This window comes from Nerophis ophidion, linkage group LG03, assembly GCF_033978795.1.
Source record: "Nerophis ophidion isolate RoL-2023_Sa linkage group LG03, RoL_Noph_v1.0, whole genome shotgun sequence".
Lineage (NCBI taxonomy): Eukaryota > Metazoa > Chordata > Actinopteri > Syngnathiformes > Syngnathidae > Nerophis > Nerophis ophidion.
The window spans coordinates 31284097-31304240 of record NC_084613.1 but is presented as its reverse complement, the minus strand read 5'-3'; the positions used below and the strand labels follow the sequence as shown (position 1 = coordinate 31304240).

General features: G+C 37.4%; 1 protein-coding gene across 5 annotated transcripts in view; it reads left to right on the top strand.

Moving 5' to 3' along the window:
• The window catches only part of mipol1 (mirror-image polydactyly 1), a 92839-nt gene that overhangs the window by 56188 nt on the left and 16507 nt on the right, over positions 1-20144 (top strand). For all 5 annotated transcript variants that reach the window (XR_009806088.1, XM_061894919.1, XM_061894918.1 and 2 more), the window contains one exon: positions 9117-9156. Coding sequence is in view for 4 of the 5 variants with exons in the window: in XM_061894919.1 (XP_061750903.1) it covers positions 9117-9156 (40 nt within the window). In the remaining variant the exon portion in view is untranslated. The remainder of the gene's footprint in view (positions 1-9116; positions 9157-20144) is intronic.

Sequence of the window (20144 nt, the reverse complement as noted above, 5' to 3'; positions counted from 1 at the left end):
GCCGCAAAATAACGTCTCGCGGGCCGCAATTGGCCTGCGGGCCTCGTGTCTGAGACCCCTGTTGTAGACCCTGAGGACTCTGATAACAGTGAGGAAGATGATCCACTGTGTGAATGCTTTGGCACAATCACAAGGACATTCTTGACTACAAATACATAGTTGATAAACATGCCACAGTGGTGAAAAACTTTTTGGACCCTTTGTGGAACTAGGGTAGTGGAATGTGCATGTTGTCTGCTACTGTGGTTCAGTAGCCCTCTGGGAAACTGGTCTCACAATATCACAAATGTCCGGAAAACCACAACATTCAACATTTTGTTCGGCCCCTTATGCCATAGAACAAAATCTGCCTTAATGAATGACAGAAAGGATTACCGGGATGCTAACAGTAAAGCATTTGAGACACACATTTGTGGTTCATTGTAGTGCGTGGAAAAAGCAGTTTGACTTTCATCCGACCAATAAATCTGCAATGGTTATCGCATCAACATTTATACACCCATTGACAAATCAATGGTTGCTGTCGGTGGTGCCGACAAGTGGGATTTCTGGTCTGGGCCCAAGGACTTTGGAATACACTTGCTGCAAGTAACTCTTCTTCACTTCTTAAAAAGCTGACAAAAGGAGCTCTCTCAGCCGAGGAGCTGCCAAATACACACGCAGATCTAATTAGAGATTAAACCCCCCAAAACCACACACGCACTCACACACATGCAACACACTCGCGTGCACACACACACACACACACACAGACACACACACACACACACACACACACACACACACACACACACACACACACACACACACACACACACAGTCCAGGATGAAGGGTGATTGATATGGCGGTTACAATCCTTTTTATGAGGGAGCGAATATGGACGATCATGTTCCATCTGTCAGGGCTGTGTGCGTGTGCGTGTGTGTGTGTGTGTGTGTACAAAATTGTTACTCAATAATTTGATATTCAACACAGAAACTTCCAAATTGAGGATTTGTTACTCAGATTCTTGATCTGAGTAATAGCACCATTGTTAAAGTGTGCGTGTGCGTGTGCGTGTGTGTGTGTGTTTGCGCGCGCGCGCATGCGTGCGTGTGTGTGTGCGTGCGTGTATGTGCGCGCTCCGTGAGGCGAGCTGCCGAGCCGTAAGCGCGGAGTTAGAGGAGCTTTATTGGAGACTGCTGGTCTTTCATTACCTGCTGTTCCCTGCAGAGCGCCGCCACGTCGGCCATCTTATTACAGTTTATTACAGCAAAACAGCAGCAGGCTCAAAGAAGAACTTCCCTGGAGGAGAAGAACACATCAAAGTGATAGCGCCTCCATCGCTAGAACCACCAACAACTAATAAGAACCAACAAGAACCTGTATGGATTAACAAGAACCTACAAGAACTTGTATAAACTAACAAAAAACTGTATGAACTAACACGAACCAACTGGAAACTGTATGAACTAACAGTAACCTACAAGAACCTGTATGAACTAACAGGAACCTGTATAAACAAACAAGAACAATAACCTGTATAAACTAACAAAAACTTGAAAGGACTGACGAGAACCTGTATGTACAATCAGAAACCTCCACGAACCTGTATGAACTATCAGAAGTTATTCTCTGCATTTGACCCATCCCCCATGATCACATGGGAGGGCAGCAGCGGTGGCCGCGCCCGGGAATCATTTTTTGGTGATTAAACCCCCAATTCCAAACTTTGATGCTGAGTGTCTGTATACACCTGTAAGTACAAGAACCTACAAAAAAACCATGTATGAACTAAAAGCAACCTACCATAACCTGTATGGTAAATGGTAAATGGGTTGTACTTGTATAGTGCTTTTCTACCCCTTTTTAAGAAGCCCAAAGCGCTTTGACAGTATTTCCATATTCGCCCATTCACACACATTCACACACTATGAACTAACAATAACCTACAACAGGAACTTACAAGAACCTATGTGATCTTAGAGGAACTTTTATAAACTTACAAGTACAATGACATGTGTAAACTAACAAGAACCTACGAAAACCTGTATGAATTAACAAGAACCTGCAATAACCTGTATGAACAAACTGGAACCTACAATAACCTGTATGAACATTTTCAAACCCACAATAACCTGTTCAAACCAACAGGAACCTACAAGAACCTTTGTGAACTTACATAAACCTGTATGATGCTGCAAATTCATAACCTGTATGAACCAACAACACCTTTATAAACAAACAAGAACCTGTATGAACTAACAGGAACCTAGAAGAATCTGTATAAACTAACAATAACCCTTATGAACTAACAGGCACCTTTATGAACTAACAAAAACCTGTATAAACTAACAAGAACCTGTATAAACTAACAAGAACATACACAAACCTGTATAAACTAACAACCACCTGTATGGACAAACAAGAACCTGTATGAACTATGAAGAACATACAAGAACAAGAACCTACAAGTACCTATATAAACTAACAAAACACCCATACGGACTAGGAATAACCTGTATGAACTAAGAAGAACATACAAGAACAAGAACCTACAAGAACTTGTATAAACTAACAAACACCTATATGGACTAACAAGAACCTGTATAAACTAACAAACACCTGTATGGACTAACAAAAACCACCATGAACTAAGAAAAACCTGTATAAACTAACAGGAACTTACATAACCTATGTAAACTTACAGGAACCTGTACTAACCTACAGGAACCTGTACTAATCTACAGGTACAAAAACCTACTTGAATCTGTATGAACTAACAAAAATCAACAACAACCCGTATAAACTAACAAACACATGTATGGATTTACAAGAACCTGTATGAACTAAGAAGAACCTACAATAACAAGAATCTGTATGAAGTAACAAAAACCTGTATGGACAAACAAGAAACTGTGTGAACTAACAGGACCTACAGAAACCTGTATAAACTAAAACGATCCTGTATAAACTAGCAAAATCATGTATGAACTAACAATAACCTACCAAAACCTGTATAAACTAACAAGAACTTGTATGAACTACCAAGAACATATAAAAACCTGTATAAACTAACAAACACCTGTTTGAACTAACACACACCTGTATAAACTAAGAAGAACCTACAATAACCTGTATAAAGTAAAAAAAACCTGTATAAACTAACAGGAACCCACAAGAACCTGTATAAACTAACAAAAACCTGGATGGACTAACAATAACCTGTATGAACCAACAAGAGCCTCTTTGAATGGACAGTAATCTACAATAACTAGCATAAACTAAACTATCAAGAACATTTATGAACTAACAGGAACCTACAAGAACCTGTATAAACCATCCAAAACCTGTATGGACTAACAAGAACCTGAATGAACCAACAACAACCGACAATAACCTGTATGAAATAACACAAACCTACAAGAACCTGTATACACTAACAAAAACCTGTATGGACTAACAATAACCTGTATACACTAACAAAAACCTGTATGGACTAACAATAACCTGTATAAACCCACAAAAACCTACAAGAACCAAAACCTACAAGAACCTGTATTAACAAACAAAAACCTGCATGGACTAGCAATAACCTGCATGAACCTGCATGAACTAACAATAACCTACAAAACATGTTTAAACCAACAAGAACCTGTATTAACTAACAATAGCCTGTGTGAACTATCAGGAACCTGTATCAACTAACAAGAACCTACAAAAACCTGTATAAACTAACAATAGCCCGTATAAACTAACAATAACCTGTATGAACTAGCAAGAAACTACAAACACCTATATAAACTAACAAAACCTGTATCAGGAACCTAGCCAATGAACCCTACTGATAGGGATGTGGTTGTAGGAGCAGCAACACGCTCTCAACTGGTCTGCCATGCTCCTCCTCCAGCTGCTTCAGTGTTTGACAAGAGCTAACGGCGACACAGGTCGGACAGGCTCCCGGTCCTTCCTGATTTTGTGCTTGAATCCGTAAATCAGCCAGTATGGCATGAACGCAACACACATGTTGCTACTGGAGTCTCGGCGTTTGCCATTAAAAGACTACTCCAAAAGATGGTCACTCAATGGTCTCAGTGGTCCAGACGTGCAGCCAAGTCTGGCTGTCCCAGTCCAACATGTCCGACCAGGACCAGGACTGCTTTGCTGTTCCGGTGACTCCAGTGTTGCCAGGAGAAGTTTTTGGTCCACTCTGTGAGGGATGTAAGAGCCTCACATTTGCGCTCGGTAACCACCCATCTCAGGGACCACCGGACCCTAGTAGGCTGGTGGCCGTTTCTGTCGCTGATGGTTATCGCCTCCGGCTTCACGCTTCACCTTGCTCTTGCTCACTAGTGCCAGTGTACCCGCTGCTCTTGGGCACTGAATACACGGAAGTCAGTGTAGAAACTCCAGTTCCAAACCAGAACTCCACCGTTTTCCAGAATCATTCCTAACCTCTTAAGCAACATTGGCGGAGATCTTGGCAATAACACCTGTCGCCGGCAGCAGGCTGCACCAAAAGTGTTACATTCAACCCACCTCCTGGTTCCATATCTTGAACCTTATGCAGAGGTGCCCTAAATATGGCCCACGGGTCAAGTTTAACTCACCGAGTGGAGAAAGGGTGGACGGAATCCACCTTGAAGGGCTATTTGGCGGTCATACCTGACCATCACATCCCTATTTATGGTACGATAGTGGGCTCACAGCCCCTCATTAGCCAGTTTTTGAAGGGGCCTAGGCATATACGGCCACCAAGGTCACACATGGTCCCATCTCGGGATTTGCAATTGATGCAGTGAGCTCTGTCGCAGCCTCCTTTTGAGCGTTTGGCCAAATTGGGCCTGTAGCTGATTTCCTTTAAAACAGCCTTTCTTGTGCCTTGGTTACAGCGAAGCGGCTCTCTGATCTGCACACACTGTCTGTGCATCCGTCTGAGATTTGGAGGGGAATGCGACCCCAAAAGGGAATAAGCGGTAGTAAATGGATGGATGGATGATCTGCCATCTCTCTGCTGCCTTATCCAGTTTTTTGCTCTTTTATGTTGAGGCCCTTGGTTCTGGAGCCCGTTCATCCTTTAGTTGCACTTAATCTGTCCGGTCAGGTCCCCAAGGGTGTAGACGGACCGATCAGTTCTTTGTATGGTATGGGGAAGCTAAGCTAGGGCAAGCCCTGTAAAAGCAGCATGTTTACAATACTATAGAAATTCCACCAAAAAAAACAAACACATGTTTACTATACTATAAAAATGTCAACAAATGATGTCGGCAAAATAAAACAACCGTATGTTTACTAAACCACAAAACTGTCAACAAATGTCAACAAAAAAAAACAACCATCATGTTTACTAAACCATAGAAATGTCAACAAATGATGTTAACAAAATAAAACGAACATATTCAATACACTAAAAAAATGTCAACAAATGATGTTAACAAAAACAAACAAACATACAAACCCCGTTTCCATATGAGTTGGGAAATTGTGTTAGATATAAATATAAACGGAATACAATGATTTGCAAATCATTTTCAACCCATATTCAGTTGAATATGCTACAAAGACAACATATTTGATGTTTAAACTGATAAACCTTTTTTTTTTTTTTTTTTTTCAAATAATCATTAACTTTAAAATTTGATGCCAGCAAGACGTGACAAAGAAGTTGGGAAAGGTGGCCATAAATGCTAATAAAGTTAAGGAATGCTCATCAAACACTTTTATGGAACATCCCACAGGTGTGCAGGCTATTTGGGAACAGTTGGGTGCCTTGATTGGGTATAAAAGCAGATTCCCTGAAATGCTAAGTACTTCACAAACAAGGATGTGGTGAGGGTCACAACTTTGTAAGCAAATTGTCGAACAGTTTTAGAACAACATTTCTCAACGAGCTATTGCAAGAAATTTAGGGATTTTACCATCTACGTTCCGTAAAACCATCAAAAAGTTCAGAGAATCTGGAGAAATCACTGCACGTAAGCGATGATATTACGGACTTTTGACCCCTTAGGCGGTACTGCATCAAAAACCGACATCAGTGTGTAAATGATATCACCACAGGAACACTTCAGAAAACCACTGTCAGTAACTACAGTTGGTCGTTACATCTGTAAGTGCAAGTTAAAACTCTACTATGCAAAGCCAAACCCGTTAATCAACAACAACAACGAACGCCGCTGGCTTTTCTGGGCCTGAGCTCACCTAAGATGGACTCATGCAAAGTGGAAAGGTGTTCTGTGGTCTGACAAGTCCACATTTAAAATTATATTTGGAAACAGAGGGTGTGGTGTCCTCCAGAACAAAGAGGAAAATAACCCTTCGGATTGTTATAGGCGCAAAGTTCACATCTGTGAAGGCACCATTAATGCTGAATGGTCCATACAGGTTTTGGAGCAACATTATCATTGACGCCCCTGCTTATTTCAGCAAGACAATGCCAAGTTACGTGTTATAACAGCGTGGTTTCGTAGTGAAAGAGTGCGAGTACTTCTCTGGCCCGCCTGCAGTCCATACCTGTCTCCCATCGAAAATGTGTGGCGCATTATGAAGTGTAAAATACGACAGCTCGCCCCATCCTTGTTAGTTAATTACTTAGCATTTCATGGAAGCTGCTTTTATACCCAATCATGGCACCCACCTGTTCCCAAATAGCCTGCACACCTGTGGGATGTTCCAAATAAGTGTTTGATGAGAATTTTTCAACTTTGACAGTATTTATTGCCACCTTTCCCACCTTTTTGTCACGTGTTGCTGGCATCAAATTCAAAAGTTAATAATTATTTGCACACAAAAAAAAATGTTTATCAATTTGAACATCAAATATGTTGTCTTTGTAGCATATACAACTGAATATGTGTTGAAAATTATTTGCAAATCATTGTATTCCGTTTATATTTACATTTAACACAATTTCCTAACTCATATGGAAACAGGGTTTGTATGATTACTATACTATAGAAATGTCAACAAATGTCAACAAAATAAAACTGTTTACTATAAAAATGTCAACAAATGAGGTCAATAAAAGAAAACAACCATTGTATGTTTACTAAACTATAGAAATGTCAACAAAAGAAAACAAACATCATATGTTTACTAAACTATGGAAATGTCAACAAAAGAAAACAAACATATGTTCACTATACTATAAAAAGGTCATCAAATGTCAACAAAAGCCTGCGATGAGTTGGCGACTTGTCCAGGGTGTACGCCGCCTTCCGCCAGATTGTAGCTGAGATAGGCACCAGCGCGTGTACTCCGCCTTCCGCCAGATTGTAGCTGAGATAGGCACCAGCGCTCCCTGTGACTCCAAAGGGAATAAGCGGTAGAAAATTGATGGATGGATGTCAACAAAAGAACACAACCATTGTATGTTTACTTAACTATAGAAATATCAACAAGTGATGTCAACAAAAGAAAATGTTTACTATACTGTTAAAATGTCAACAATAGTCAACAAAAAACAACCATCATATGATTACTAAAATATAGAAATGTCAACAAAAGAAAATAAACATATGTTCCCTATACCATATACTGTAAATATCAACAACTGATGTCAACAAAATAAAACAACCACCATATGTTTTACTAAACTATAGAAATGTCAACAAAAGAAAAAAAAACATCATTTGTATACTAAACTAAAGAAATATCACTATATCAAATATCACTATACTATAGAAATGTGAACAAATGATGACAAAAGAAAACACGCATGTTTGGGACGGCGTGGCGCAGTGGAAGAGTGGCCGTGGGCAACCCGAGGGTCCCTGGTTCAAATCCCACCTAGTACCAACCTCGTCACGTCCGTTGTGTCCTGAGCAAGACACTTCACCCTTGCTCCTGATGGGTGCTGGTTGGCGCCTTGCATGGCAGCTCCCTCCATCAGTTATTTGAATGTGTGTGTGAATGGGTAAATGTGGAAGTAATGTCAAAGCGCTTTGAGTACCTTGAAGGTAGAAAAGCGCAATACAAATACAACCCATTTATTTATTTATGTTTGCTATACTATAGAAATGTCAACAAATGATGTCAACAAAAGAAAACAACCTTTATATGTATACTATACTGTAAAAATATCAACAAATTATGTCAACAAAAGAAAAAAACATCATATGTATACTACACTATAGACATATCAACTAAAGAAAACACACATATGAGGGACGGCGTGGCGCAGTGGAAGAGTGGCCGAGCGCAACCCGAGGGTCACTGGTTCAAATCCCACCTAGAACCAACCTCGTCACGTCCGTTGTGTCCTGAGCAAGACACTTCACCCTTGCTCCTGATGGGTGCTGGTTGGCGCCTTGCATGGCAGCTCCCTCTATCAGTGTGTGAATGTGTGTGTGAATGGGTAAATGTGGAAGTAGTGTCAAAGCGCTTTGAGTACCTTGAAGGTAGAAAAGCGCTATACAAGTACAACCCATTTATTTATTTATATGTATAATATACTATAGAAATGTCAACAAATGTTGTCAACAAAAGAAAACAAAAATGTTTACTATACTATAGAAATGTCAACAAATGATGTCAACAAAAGAAAACAACCATCATATGTATACTATACTATATAAATGTCAACAAAAGAAAAAAAACATTATATGTATACTAAACTATAGACATGTCAACAAAAGAAAACAAACATATGTACTGTATACTATACTATAGACATGTCAAATAAGGTCAACATAAGAAAACTGTGTTTACTATACTATAAACATGTCAACAAATGAGAACAAACATATGTTTACAATACTATAAAAATGTCAACAAATGATGTCAACAAAAGAAAATAAACATGTTTACTATACTATAAACATGTCAACAAATGATGTCAACATAAGAAAACTGTTTACTATTCCATAGACATGTGAACAAATGATGTAAACAAAAGAAAACTGTGTTTCCTAAACCATAGACATGTCAACAAATGATGTCAACAAAATAAAACTGTGTTTACTATACTATAGACAGGTCAAAAAATGATGTCAACAAAAGAAAACAAACACATATTTACCATATTATAGAAATGTCAACAAATGATGTCAACAAAACAAAACAAACATATGATCACTATGCTATGGAAATGTCAACAAATGATGTCAACAACACAAATATGTTTTTGTTTGTTTAGGTGTGACTTTGACACGATCACCGTGGAAGATTGTGACCTGGTAAGTAAATATTTATGTTATAAAGAAACATGTTTATGTTTATGTTTATGTTAGAAAGAAACATGTTTATGTTAAAAAGAAACATGCTTGTTTGTTAGAAAGAAACATGTTTACGTTAGATAGAAACATTTTTTTTGTGATGTGAGAAAAAAACATGTTTACGTTAAAAATAAACTTGTTTATGTTAGAGAGAAACATGTTTATGTTAGAGAGAAATATGTTTATGTTAGTGATAAACATGTTAATGTTAGAAAGAAACATGTTTATGTTAAAAAGAAACATGTTTATGTTTATGTGAGAAAAAAAACATTTTTGTGTTAAAAACAAAACATGTTTAGGTTAGAAAGACACATGTCTATGTTAGAAAGAATTTTTTATTTTTATGTTAGAAACATGATTATTTTTAAAAGAAACATGTTTATGTTAAAAAGAAACATGTTTATGTTAAAAAGAAACATGTTTGTTAGAAAGAAACATGATTGTTAGAAAGAAATATGTTTATGTTTGAAAGAAAATGTTTGTTAAAAAGAAACATTTTTATGTTAGAAACATGTGTATGTTTGTTAAAAATAAACATGTTTATGCCTGAAAGTAACATGTTTGTCAGAAACATGTTTTTGTTAGGAAGATACATGTTTGTTAGAAAGAAACATGTTTATGTTTGAAAGAAAATGTTTGTTAAAAATAAAAATGTTTATGTTAGAAACATGTTTGTTTGTTAAAAAGAAACATGTTTATGTTAAAAATAAACATTTTTGTTAGAAAGAAACATGTTTCTCAGAAGGAAACATGTTTGTTAGGAACCCCGTTTCCATATGAGTTGGGAAATTGTGTTAGATGTAAATATAAATGGAATACAATGATTTGCAAATCCTTTTCAACCCATATTCAATTGAATGCACTACAAAGACAAGATATTTGATTTTCAAACTCAAACTTTATTTTTTTTTTGCAAATAATAATTAACTTAGAATTTCATGGCTGCAACACGTGCCAAAGTAGTTGGGAAAGGACATGTTCACCACTGTGTTACATCACCTTTTCTTTTAACAACACTCAATACGCGATTGGGAACTGAGGAAACTAATTGTTGAAGCTTTCAAAGTGGAATTCTTTCCCATTCTTGTTTTATGAAGAACTTCAGTCGTTCAACAGTCGGGGGTCTGCGCTGTCATATTTTAGGCTTCATAATGCGCCACACATTTTCGATTAGAGACAGGTCTGGACTGCAGGCGGCCCAGGAAAGTAGCCGCACTCTTTTTTTACAAAGCCACACTGTTGTAACATGTGCTGAATCTGGCTTGGCATTGCCTAGCTAAAATAAGCAGGGGCGTCCATGAAAAAGATGGCGCTTAGACTGCAGCATATGTTGTTCCAAAACCTGTATGTACCTTTCAGCATTAATGGTGCCTTCTCAGATGTGTAAGTTACCCATGCCTTGGGCACTAATGCACCCCCATACCATCACAGATGCTGGCTTTTGAACTTTGCGTCGATAACAGTCTGGATGATGTCGAATATTTCCCCCAAAAATTAGAAATGTGGAGTCGTCAGACCACAGAACACTTTTCCACTTTGCATCAGTCCATCTTAGATGATTTTGGGCCCAGAGAAGCCGGTGGCGTTTCTGGATGTTGTTGATAAATGGCCTTCGCTTTGCATAGTAGAGCTTTAACTTGCACTTACAGATGTAGCGACTAACTGTATTTAGTGACAGTGGTTTTCTGAAGTGTTCCTGAGCCCATGTAGTGATATCCTTTAGAGATTGATGTCGGTTTGTGATACAGTGCCGTTTGAGGGATCGAAGGTCACGGTCATGTAATGTTGGTTTCCGGCCATGTCGCTTACGTGGAGTGATATCTCCAGATTCTCTGAACCTTTTGATGATATTATAGACCCTAGATGTTGAAATCCCTACATTTCTTGCAATTGCAATTTTAGAAACGTTGTTTATAAACCGTTTGACTATTTGCTCACGCAGTTGTAGACAAAGGGGTGTACTTCGCCCCATCCTTTCTTGAGAAAGACTGAGCATTTTTTGGGAAGCTGTTTTTATACCCAATCATGGCACCCACCTGTTCCCAATTAGCCTACACACCTGTGGGATGTTCCAAATAAGTGTTTGATGAGCATTCCTCAGCTTTATCAGTGTCTATTGCCACCTTTCCCAACTTCTTTGTCACGTGTTGCTGGCATCAAATTCTAAAGTTAATAATTATTTGCAAAAAATTTTTTTATTCAGTTTGAACATCAAATATTTTGTCTTTGTAGCATATTCAACTGAATATGGGTTGAAAATGATTTGCAAATCATTGTATTCCATTTATATTTACATCTAACACAATTTCCCAACTCATATGGAAACGGGGTTTGTAGAAATAAACATGTTTGTTAGAGAGAAACATGTTTACGTTAAAAATAAACATGTTTATGCTTGAAAGAAACATGTTTATGTTAGAAACATGTTAATGTTAGAAAGAAACATGTTTGTTAAAAAGAAACACGTTTGTAGTTATTTTAGAAAGAAATTATTTTTTTTTCAGAAAGAAAAATGTTTGTTAGAAAGAAACATGTTTATGTTAGAAAGAAACATGTTTATGTTTGTTATAGTAGAAAAACATGTTTGTTTGGAAGTAACATGTTTATGTTAAAAAGAAACATGTTTATCTTTGAAACAAACATATTTGTTTATGTTTGAAAGAAATATGTTTGTTTGAAAGAAACATGTTTATGTTTAAAATAATGTTTTAATGTTGGAATAAAAGTTTATGTTAATGTTTGAAAGAATATTTTTGTTTGAAAGAATGTTTTTTTTAAAGAATGTTTGAAATAATGTTTATCTTTGAAATGTTTGTTCAAAATAATGTTTTATGTTGGAATAAAAGTTTATGTTTATGTTTGAAAGAATGTTTTTGTTTGAAAGAATGTTTTTGTTTGAAAGAATGTTTTTTTTTAAGAATGTTTGAAATAATGTTTATGTTTGAAATGTTTGTTTGAAATAATGTTTGTTTAAAATAATGTTTGTTTGAAATTATGTTTATGTTTGAAGGAATGTTCATTTTTATGTTTGAAAGAATGTTTCTTTGAAATAATGTTTGAAAAAAGGTTTATGTTTGAAAGAATGTTTGTTTGAAAGAATGTTTGAAAACATGTTTGTTTGAAAGAATGTTAATTTTTATGTTTGAAAGAATGTTTCTGTTTGAAAGAATGTTATTGTTTTAAAGAACATTGATGTTGGTGTTTGAAATAATGTTTATTTAAAATAATGTTTGTTTGAAAGAATGTTTCTGTTTGAAAGAATGTTATTGTTTTAAAGAATATTAATGTTGGTGTTTGAAATAATGATTATTTAAAATAATGTTTGTTTGAAAGAATGTTTCTGTTTGAAAGAATGTTAATGTTTCTAAGAAAGTTTATTTGAAATAATTTTATGGTTGAAAGAATGTTTATGTTTGAAATAATGTTGTTTGAAAGAATGTTTGTTTGAAATAATGTTTGTTTATGTTTGAAAAAATGTTTACGTTTGAAATAATGTTCGTTCATGTTTAAAATAATGTTTGTTTATGTTTAAAATAATGTTATTCTTTGAAAGAAAATTTTTTTATATTTAAAATGTTTTTGTTTATATTTAAAATAATGTTTGTTTGGAAGAATGTTTGTTTGTTTGCAATAATGTTATTCTTTGAAATATTGTTTATGTTTGTGTTTGGAATAATTCTAATGTGTGAAATAATGTTTATATTTGAAGGAATTATGTTTAAAATAATGTTTATGTTTAAAAGCACGTTTATCTTTAAAAGTATGTTTATATTTGAAAGTATGTTTATGTTTAAAAGAATGTTGTTTGAGAGAATGTTTATGTTTCAAAAAGTGTTTATCTTTGAAAGAATGTTTTCTTGCCTAAAATAATATTCATATTTGAATTAATGTTTGTTTGAAAGAATTTTTATGTTTGAAAGAAAGTTTTGTAAAAAAATGAGGTTTGAAATAATGTTTATGTTTGACATAGTGTGTGTTTAAAAGAATGTAATGTTTGTGTAAAAAAATGTTGTTTGTTGGAATGTTTATGTTTCAAAGAATATTTATATTTCAAAGAATGTTTATGTATGAAAGTTTATGTTTATGTTTGAAAACATTTTTTTGTTTAAAATGTTTTTTTATGTTCGAAATAATGTTCTGGCCACATGTCTGAGACCCTTGACATTATTTTGCGGCCCGCACCTTGATATGTAAATTTAGTGTTAGTGTGCCCCGCGAGTTTTATATGAATGGCGCTTCACAGCGTCATTTCTTATAATTACCAACCCTCCCGAATTTTCCGGGAGACTCCGGAATTTCAAGGCAATCATTCAAGGGTAATCATTCCCGCGAACAACAATGTTCAATGGGTGCTGTGTTGACACTGCCTTTGACGCCCTCTACATCTTGTACTAACGGTGTACCATTCCAGACATTTCTGTATTTGGCTTTTATGAACACAAGTCATAGCATCCACCTTTTCATCAAACATAAAGCATACAATCTCAGCCACATGTTCTGTAAGGTTTCTGCAAACACGTGTCAGTGACTGCAAGGCATACTTACAGGTCACACTGACGGTGGCTGTATAAACAAGTTTATCACTGTTACAAATATGCGCCTTACTGTGAACCACCACCAAAAAAGAATGACAAACACATTTCGGGAGAAAATTCGCACTGCATCACAACATAAACACAACAGAACAAATTACTCTTCCGGGCTACCACCAAACCCCGCCTCCCAACTCTATCCCTCCCCTTACTGTATATAACTATGCCGCCACGCTATTCATATGATGTTAAGTCGATAGTGATGACCTGTAGTAAAAGGCAGTAATGGTAGCGCTAACGCGGAACTTTTATGGAATTGTTAACTGGGTGATAATCAGGACTTACAATTGGACATCGCATACCCCAGGAAATTGTCAGGAGATGCATTTAAATTTGGGTGTCTCCTGGAAAAACGGGGAGATTTGACTGATATGTTGCTAGGGTGTGTAAGCCGTTCAAAGAAGGTGAATCCATTGAACGTGCATGTTAGAATTTGTAATTAATCTTTTCTTGCGGCCCAGCCTCACCCAGTGTCTGCATCCAGTGACCCCCGGGCAAATTGAGTTTGAGACCCCTGATTTTTGTTTTAAAGAATGTTTGTTTGAAATAATGTTTATATTTTAAAGAATGTTTATATTTTAAAGAACGTTTATATTTCAAGTAATGTTCATGTTTGAAATCATTTTTATGTTTGTTTGAAATAATGTTTAGGTTTGAAAGAATGTTTATGTTTGAAATAATGTTACTGTTTATGTTTAAAAGAATATTAATGTTTATATTCGAAAGAATGTTTATGTTTTGTTAGATTCCGGTGTTAACCCATAAGCTCATCACAGAACTCATGAATTAGATCCAGCTCTCTGTTCAAAGGGTCCGTCCTCCCGGCGCAGTCAAGTCTTACCCGGCTGCTCAACCAATGAGGCTCTACTCAGCTGGATGGCGAGGCAATTCGCCTAGCTCTCACTACCCGTCTTTGGTTCAGCGTCTGCCCTGCTTCCTTTTGAGGTTGCCTCGGCTGAGAAGCTTTTCTTGTTAAAGCCGAGCCGAGCCCCAGACCCCGCTGTTTTAGATAGCTTGCCTCTAATGAATCTTGGCTCTTGTTACTGGCTAGGTTACAAACCCTGTTTCCATATGATGATACAAATATGCGCCACACTGTGAACGCATGTGAGGTGGGAAATTGTGTTAGATGTAAATATTAACGGAATACAATGGTTTGCAAATAATTTTCAACCCATATTCAGTTGAATGTGCTACAAAGACAACATATTTGAAGTTCAAACTGATATACTTTTTTTTTTTGGCAAATAATCATTAACTTTAGAATTTGATGCCAGCAACACATGACAAAGAAGTTGGGAAAGGTGGCAATAAATACTGATAAAGTTGAGGAATTCTCATCAAACACTTATTTGGAACATCCCACAGGTGTGCAGGCTAATTGGGAACAGGTGGGTGCCATGATTGGGTATATAAACAGCTTCTGTGAAATGCTGTCATTCACAAACAAGGAATGGGAAACGGTCACCACTTTGTGAACAAATGCGTGAGCAAATTGTCAAACAGTTTAAGAACAACATTTCTCAACAGGCTATTGCAAGAAATTTTGAAATTTCACCATCTACGGTCCGTAATACCACCAAAGGGTTCAGAGAATATGGAGAAATCACTGCACGTAAGCGATGATATAAATGGACCTTCGTTCCCTCAGGCGGTACTGCATCAAAAAGCGACATCAGTGTGTAAAGGATATCACCAGATTAGCTCATATAAAATGGACTGATGAAAATTGTTCTGTGGTCTGACGAGTCCAAATTTCTAATTGTTTTTTGGAAACGGTGAATGTCGTGTCCTCCGGACCAAAGAGGAAAAGAACCATCGGGACTGTTCTAGGTGCAAAGTTGAAAAGCCAGCATCTGTGATGGTATGGGGGTGCACTAGTGCTCAAGGCATGTGTAACTTACACATCTGTGAAGGCACCATTAATGCTTAAAGGTACATACAGGTTTTGGAGCTACATATGTTGCCATCCAAGCAATGTTATCATGGACGCCCTTGCTTATTTCAGCTAGACAATGCCAACTCACTTGTTACAACAGCATGGCTTCATAGTAAAAGAGTGCGGGTATTAGACTGGCTTGCCTGTAGTCCAGACCTGTCTCCCATTAAAAATGTGTGGCGCATTATGAAGTGTAAAATACGACAGCAGAGACCCCGGACTGTTGAACAACTTAAGCTGTACATAAAACAAGAATGGGAAAGAATTCCACCTGAAAAGCTTCAAAAATGTGTCTCCTTAGTTCCCAAAGGTTTAAAAGAAAAGGTGATGAAACACAGTGGTGAACATGCCCTTTCCCAACTACTTTGGCACGTGTTGCAGCCATGAAATTGTAAGTTAATTATTATTTGCAAAAAAAAAAAAAGTTTATGAGTTTGAACATCAAATATCTTGTCTTTGTAGTGCATTCAATTGAATATGGGTTGAAAAGGATTTGGGAATCATTGTATTCCGTTTATATTTACATCTAACAATTTCCCAACTCATATGGAAACGGGGTTTGTTGATTTGAAGGCTCGGACAGGAAAGCCCTACATCAGTGGTCCCCAACCACCGGTACTGGGCCGTGGCTCGATTGGTACCAGGCCGCAGAAGAATGTTTTATTATTATTATTTTTTTTTATTTTATTGTATTTTTTTTTTTTTTTATTAAATTAATGTAAAAAACACAATATACAGTTGCAATTAGTGCACCAACCCAAAAAACCTCCCTTTTTCATGGGCTGAGCAGAAAAGAGACAGCAGATCAACTGGTCACAGACCCATCCTTCTTCCCTACCAGAACGATGGTGCTGCACCATGCATTGTGTGACTCTTCTATTACACCTAACTCCAGCATAGACTTTGATTCTTCCCGAACCACTTTGCGTTTCTGTTCGGCAGCCTATTGGGCCGAGACCGCACCGTCACTCCCAGGCTGGTCTCATTATGATGTTGGATGAGATTCGGGCGGCCTGGTCGGGGGAGAACACATCAGAAAAGCGGTGCTGCAGCTGGCAACATCCACTCTTTATGCCAATGTGAGCTAATTGTCACAGAGGAGAAGGGAGGGCTGGGCGGAGCGCGGGAACTCCTGCCCGAGCTCCTCCTTCTCCTTGACCGCCTGTTTCCATTGAGGTGAAATTTGGGTGTCTCCGCCACGGTCCGAACGCCGGATCTCATAGTCCACATCATTCACCGCCGTGTGACCATAAAGGGTCCTTGCCACTTAGCGAGTAATTTAGAGCTGGATGTCGGGAGTAAAACAAGCACTTTTTCTCCCGGTGAAAATTTCTGGGTCCCCCTGTTATACAAGCGCTGCTGATGTTCCTGAGCCCGGAGCAAATTCTCGTATGACAAGTGCCCGACCGTTTGGTGTGGAGTTTTGCATTCAGGTCCATAACATATTGTATTTCATTTTTGCTGGGGCTTTGACCTTCTTCCTAGCTTTCCTTATTGATGGTCCAAAGCCCCGCACAACTTCCTGCTGTATATTGATTAAAAGGGGGAAAACCCAGTGGAGGCCTGGAGAACCTCCTACATTGCAAACAGCAGGGGATCCAACCATTCATGCCAATTTGGTTTGTCCTCATACACGAACTTACGGATCATGGATTTCAACATCCTATTCAGCCGCTTCACCAACCCATCGGTCTAAGCCACTAAAAATGGTCCAATAGGAAGAGTTCATTGGGGCTTTGTTGGGGTCAAAGGTCTTCAAAATGGATACATGGATGATACAGCAGAGGATTGGGAGAATGTCATGTGGTCAGATGAAACCAAAATATAACTTTTTGGTATAAACTAAACTCGTCGTGTTTGGAGGAAGAAGAATACTGAGTTGCATGCCAAGATCACCACACCTACTGTGAAGCATGGAGGTGGAAACATCATGCTTTGGGGATGTTTTTCTGCTAAAGGGACAGGACGATTAATCCGTGTTAAGGAAAGAATGAATGGGGCCATGTATCGTGAGATTTTGAGCCAAAACCTCCTTCCATCAGTGAGACCTTTGAATGGTTGACCTAATACTTATTTTCCACCATAATTTACAAATAAATTCTTTAAAATTCCTACAATGTGAATTCATGGAGTTTTCTTTCACATTCTGTCTCTCACAGTTGAAGTGTACCTATGATGAAAATTACAGACCTCTGTCATCATTTTAAGTGGGAGAACTTGCACAATCGGTGGCTGACTAAACACTTTTTTGCCCCACTGTACTGGCTGTCCTTAGTCGGGACCCAGGATGGACCACATATGCGGTCCTCTCCAAGGTTTCTTATAGTCATCATTGTCACTGTCACTTACGTCCCAACGGGGTGAGTTTTTCCTTGCCGTTATGTGGGCTCTACTGAGGATGTCGTTGTGGTTTGTGCAGCCCTTTGAGACACTTGTGATTTAGGGCTATATAAATAAACATTGATTGATTGATATCTGTCTTTAAGTGTGGGCGGGGAGGGATTAGGACGGGGCGTAGATTCCTCCCTTCTTGAATGTACAATCGTTGAGTTAAAGTCCTTAGGAGGTGGCTGACAGAATGAATTAGAAGATGGAAAAAAAAAAATTCTTGCTCTCTGACGTCATTACTAGTAGGCGGAGTGACATCATATGCGCGGTTAACCGGTTGACTGACAGCCCAGTTGGTGAAATGTTGGGGGAATGGATCGATTGGATTACCAAACATCTGAGGAGGGGAAGACTGGGTTGTTCGTGGCCTGCATCGATCCGAAGGATGAGCTTGAGGGAGCGGCGCGTTCTGACAGTGAGGCGAAGCCTTATTGGACGGCTTCCGTCTTTGCTGACGCGTCCCGTATGGTGGTGCGCCGATGTCCTTGGGCCAAACAGGGTCGATAGGGAGCAGTGAACTTCCTGGGCCGCACATCATCTTCTCGTTCTCCACTGGAAAACAGTCAGAGCGTCTCCGCCTCCTTCGCTTGTAGCACAATCCACGTACCTTCGTCCTGCTCGTCGAACTCCGCTGCGAGACAACTGCAATCATCTGGCTTTCTTCTGTAACGACTGGTTGACCTGTTTATGCAGAGGTCGTTCTCCCAAAATGCAGACGGAAAACTCCAAACAAAGCGTTTAGGTAGGATATGATTATTTGCTTAAACCATGCAGGAAGAACAGGAAAAAACAAAAGTGTGCAGATACCACGGGTGACAATGCTAAGGAAGAGCACAGCAAGGAAGCTAGCACACAAACAGGAATCAATAATCAAAACTATAGCCGTCGTTAGCTGTTGTGGGATGCAAATAAGGAAGCCATACTGATAGTGGAGAGAAACGGGAATAACTAGCTCTCTGATTAGTGCCAAGGAGCAGGGCTGCGCCCTGAACACTAATCAGGGGCAGGTAAAACTAATCTGCAATCATGGCAAACTAAAACAGAAACCCAGGGGTGCAGAAAACAGAACTGAGGTAGTCAAAACTAACAGAACAAAACATGATCCGGGCAACGGATCATTACAGTTTGTTTGAAAGACTGTTTATGTTTGAAAGAATGTTTATGTTTGAAAGACTGTTTTTGTTTGAAAGAATGTTTATATTTGAAATACCGTTTATATTTGAAAGAATGTTATTGTTTACGTTGGAAAGAATATTTACGTTTGAAAGAATGTTTATGTTTGAAATAATATTTGTTTGAAAGAATGTTAATGTTTGTAATAATGTTTATATTTATGTTCGAAATAATTTTATTGTTTGAAGGTATGTTTATGTTTGAAAATATGTTAATGTTTGTAAGAATGTATGTTTGAAAGCATGTTAATGTTTGTAAGAATGTATGTTTGAAAGCATGTTAATGTTTGTTTGAAAGTATTTTTATGTTCATGTTTGAAATAATAATTGTGTTTTAAAGATTGTTTGTTTGAAGGTATGTTTATGTTTGTTTGAAAGAATATTTATGTTTGAAAAAATGTTTGTGTTTGAAAGAATGTTAATATTTTAAATAATTTTTGTTTAAAATAATTTTTGTTTGAAAGAATATTTGTTTTAAATAATTTTTATGTTTGAAAGATTTCAATTTGAAAGAATGATCATTTGATTTTTTTTATATTTGATAGAATGTTTGAAACAATGTTTATGTTTGAAACAATATTAGTGTTTGTTTGAAACAATTTTCATGTTTGAAACAATGTTTATTTTTGAAAGAATTTTAATGTTTGTTTGACAGAATGTTTGTGTGAAAAAAGTTTACGTTTATGTTTGAAAGAATGTTTGTATTTAAAATAATGCTTATGTTTGCAAGAATGTTTGTTTGAAAGAATGTTTATATTTGAAAGAATGTTTGTTTGAAATAATGTTTTTGTTTGAAATAATGTTTGTTTGAAATAATGTTTTTGTTTAAAAGACTGTTTATATCTAAAAATAATTTTA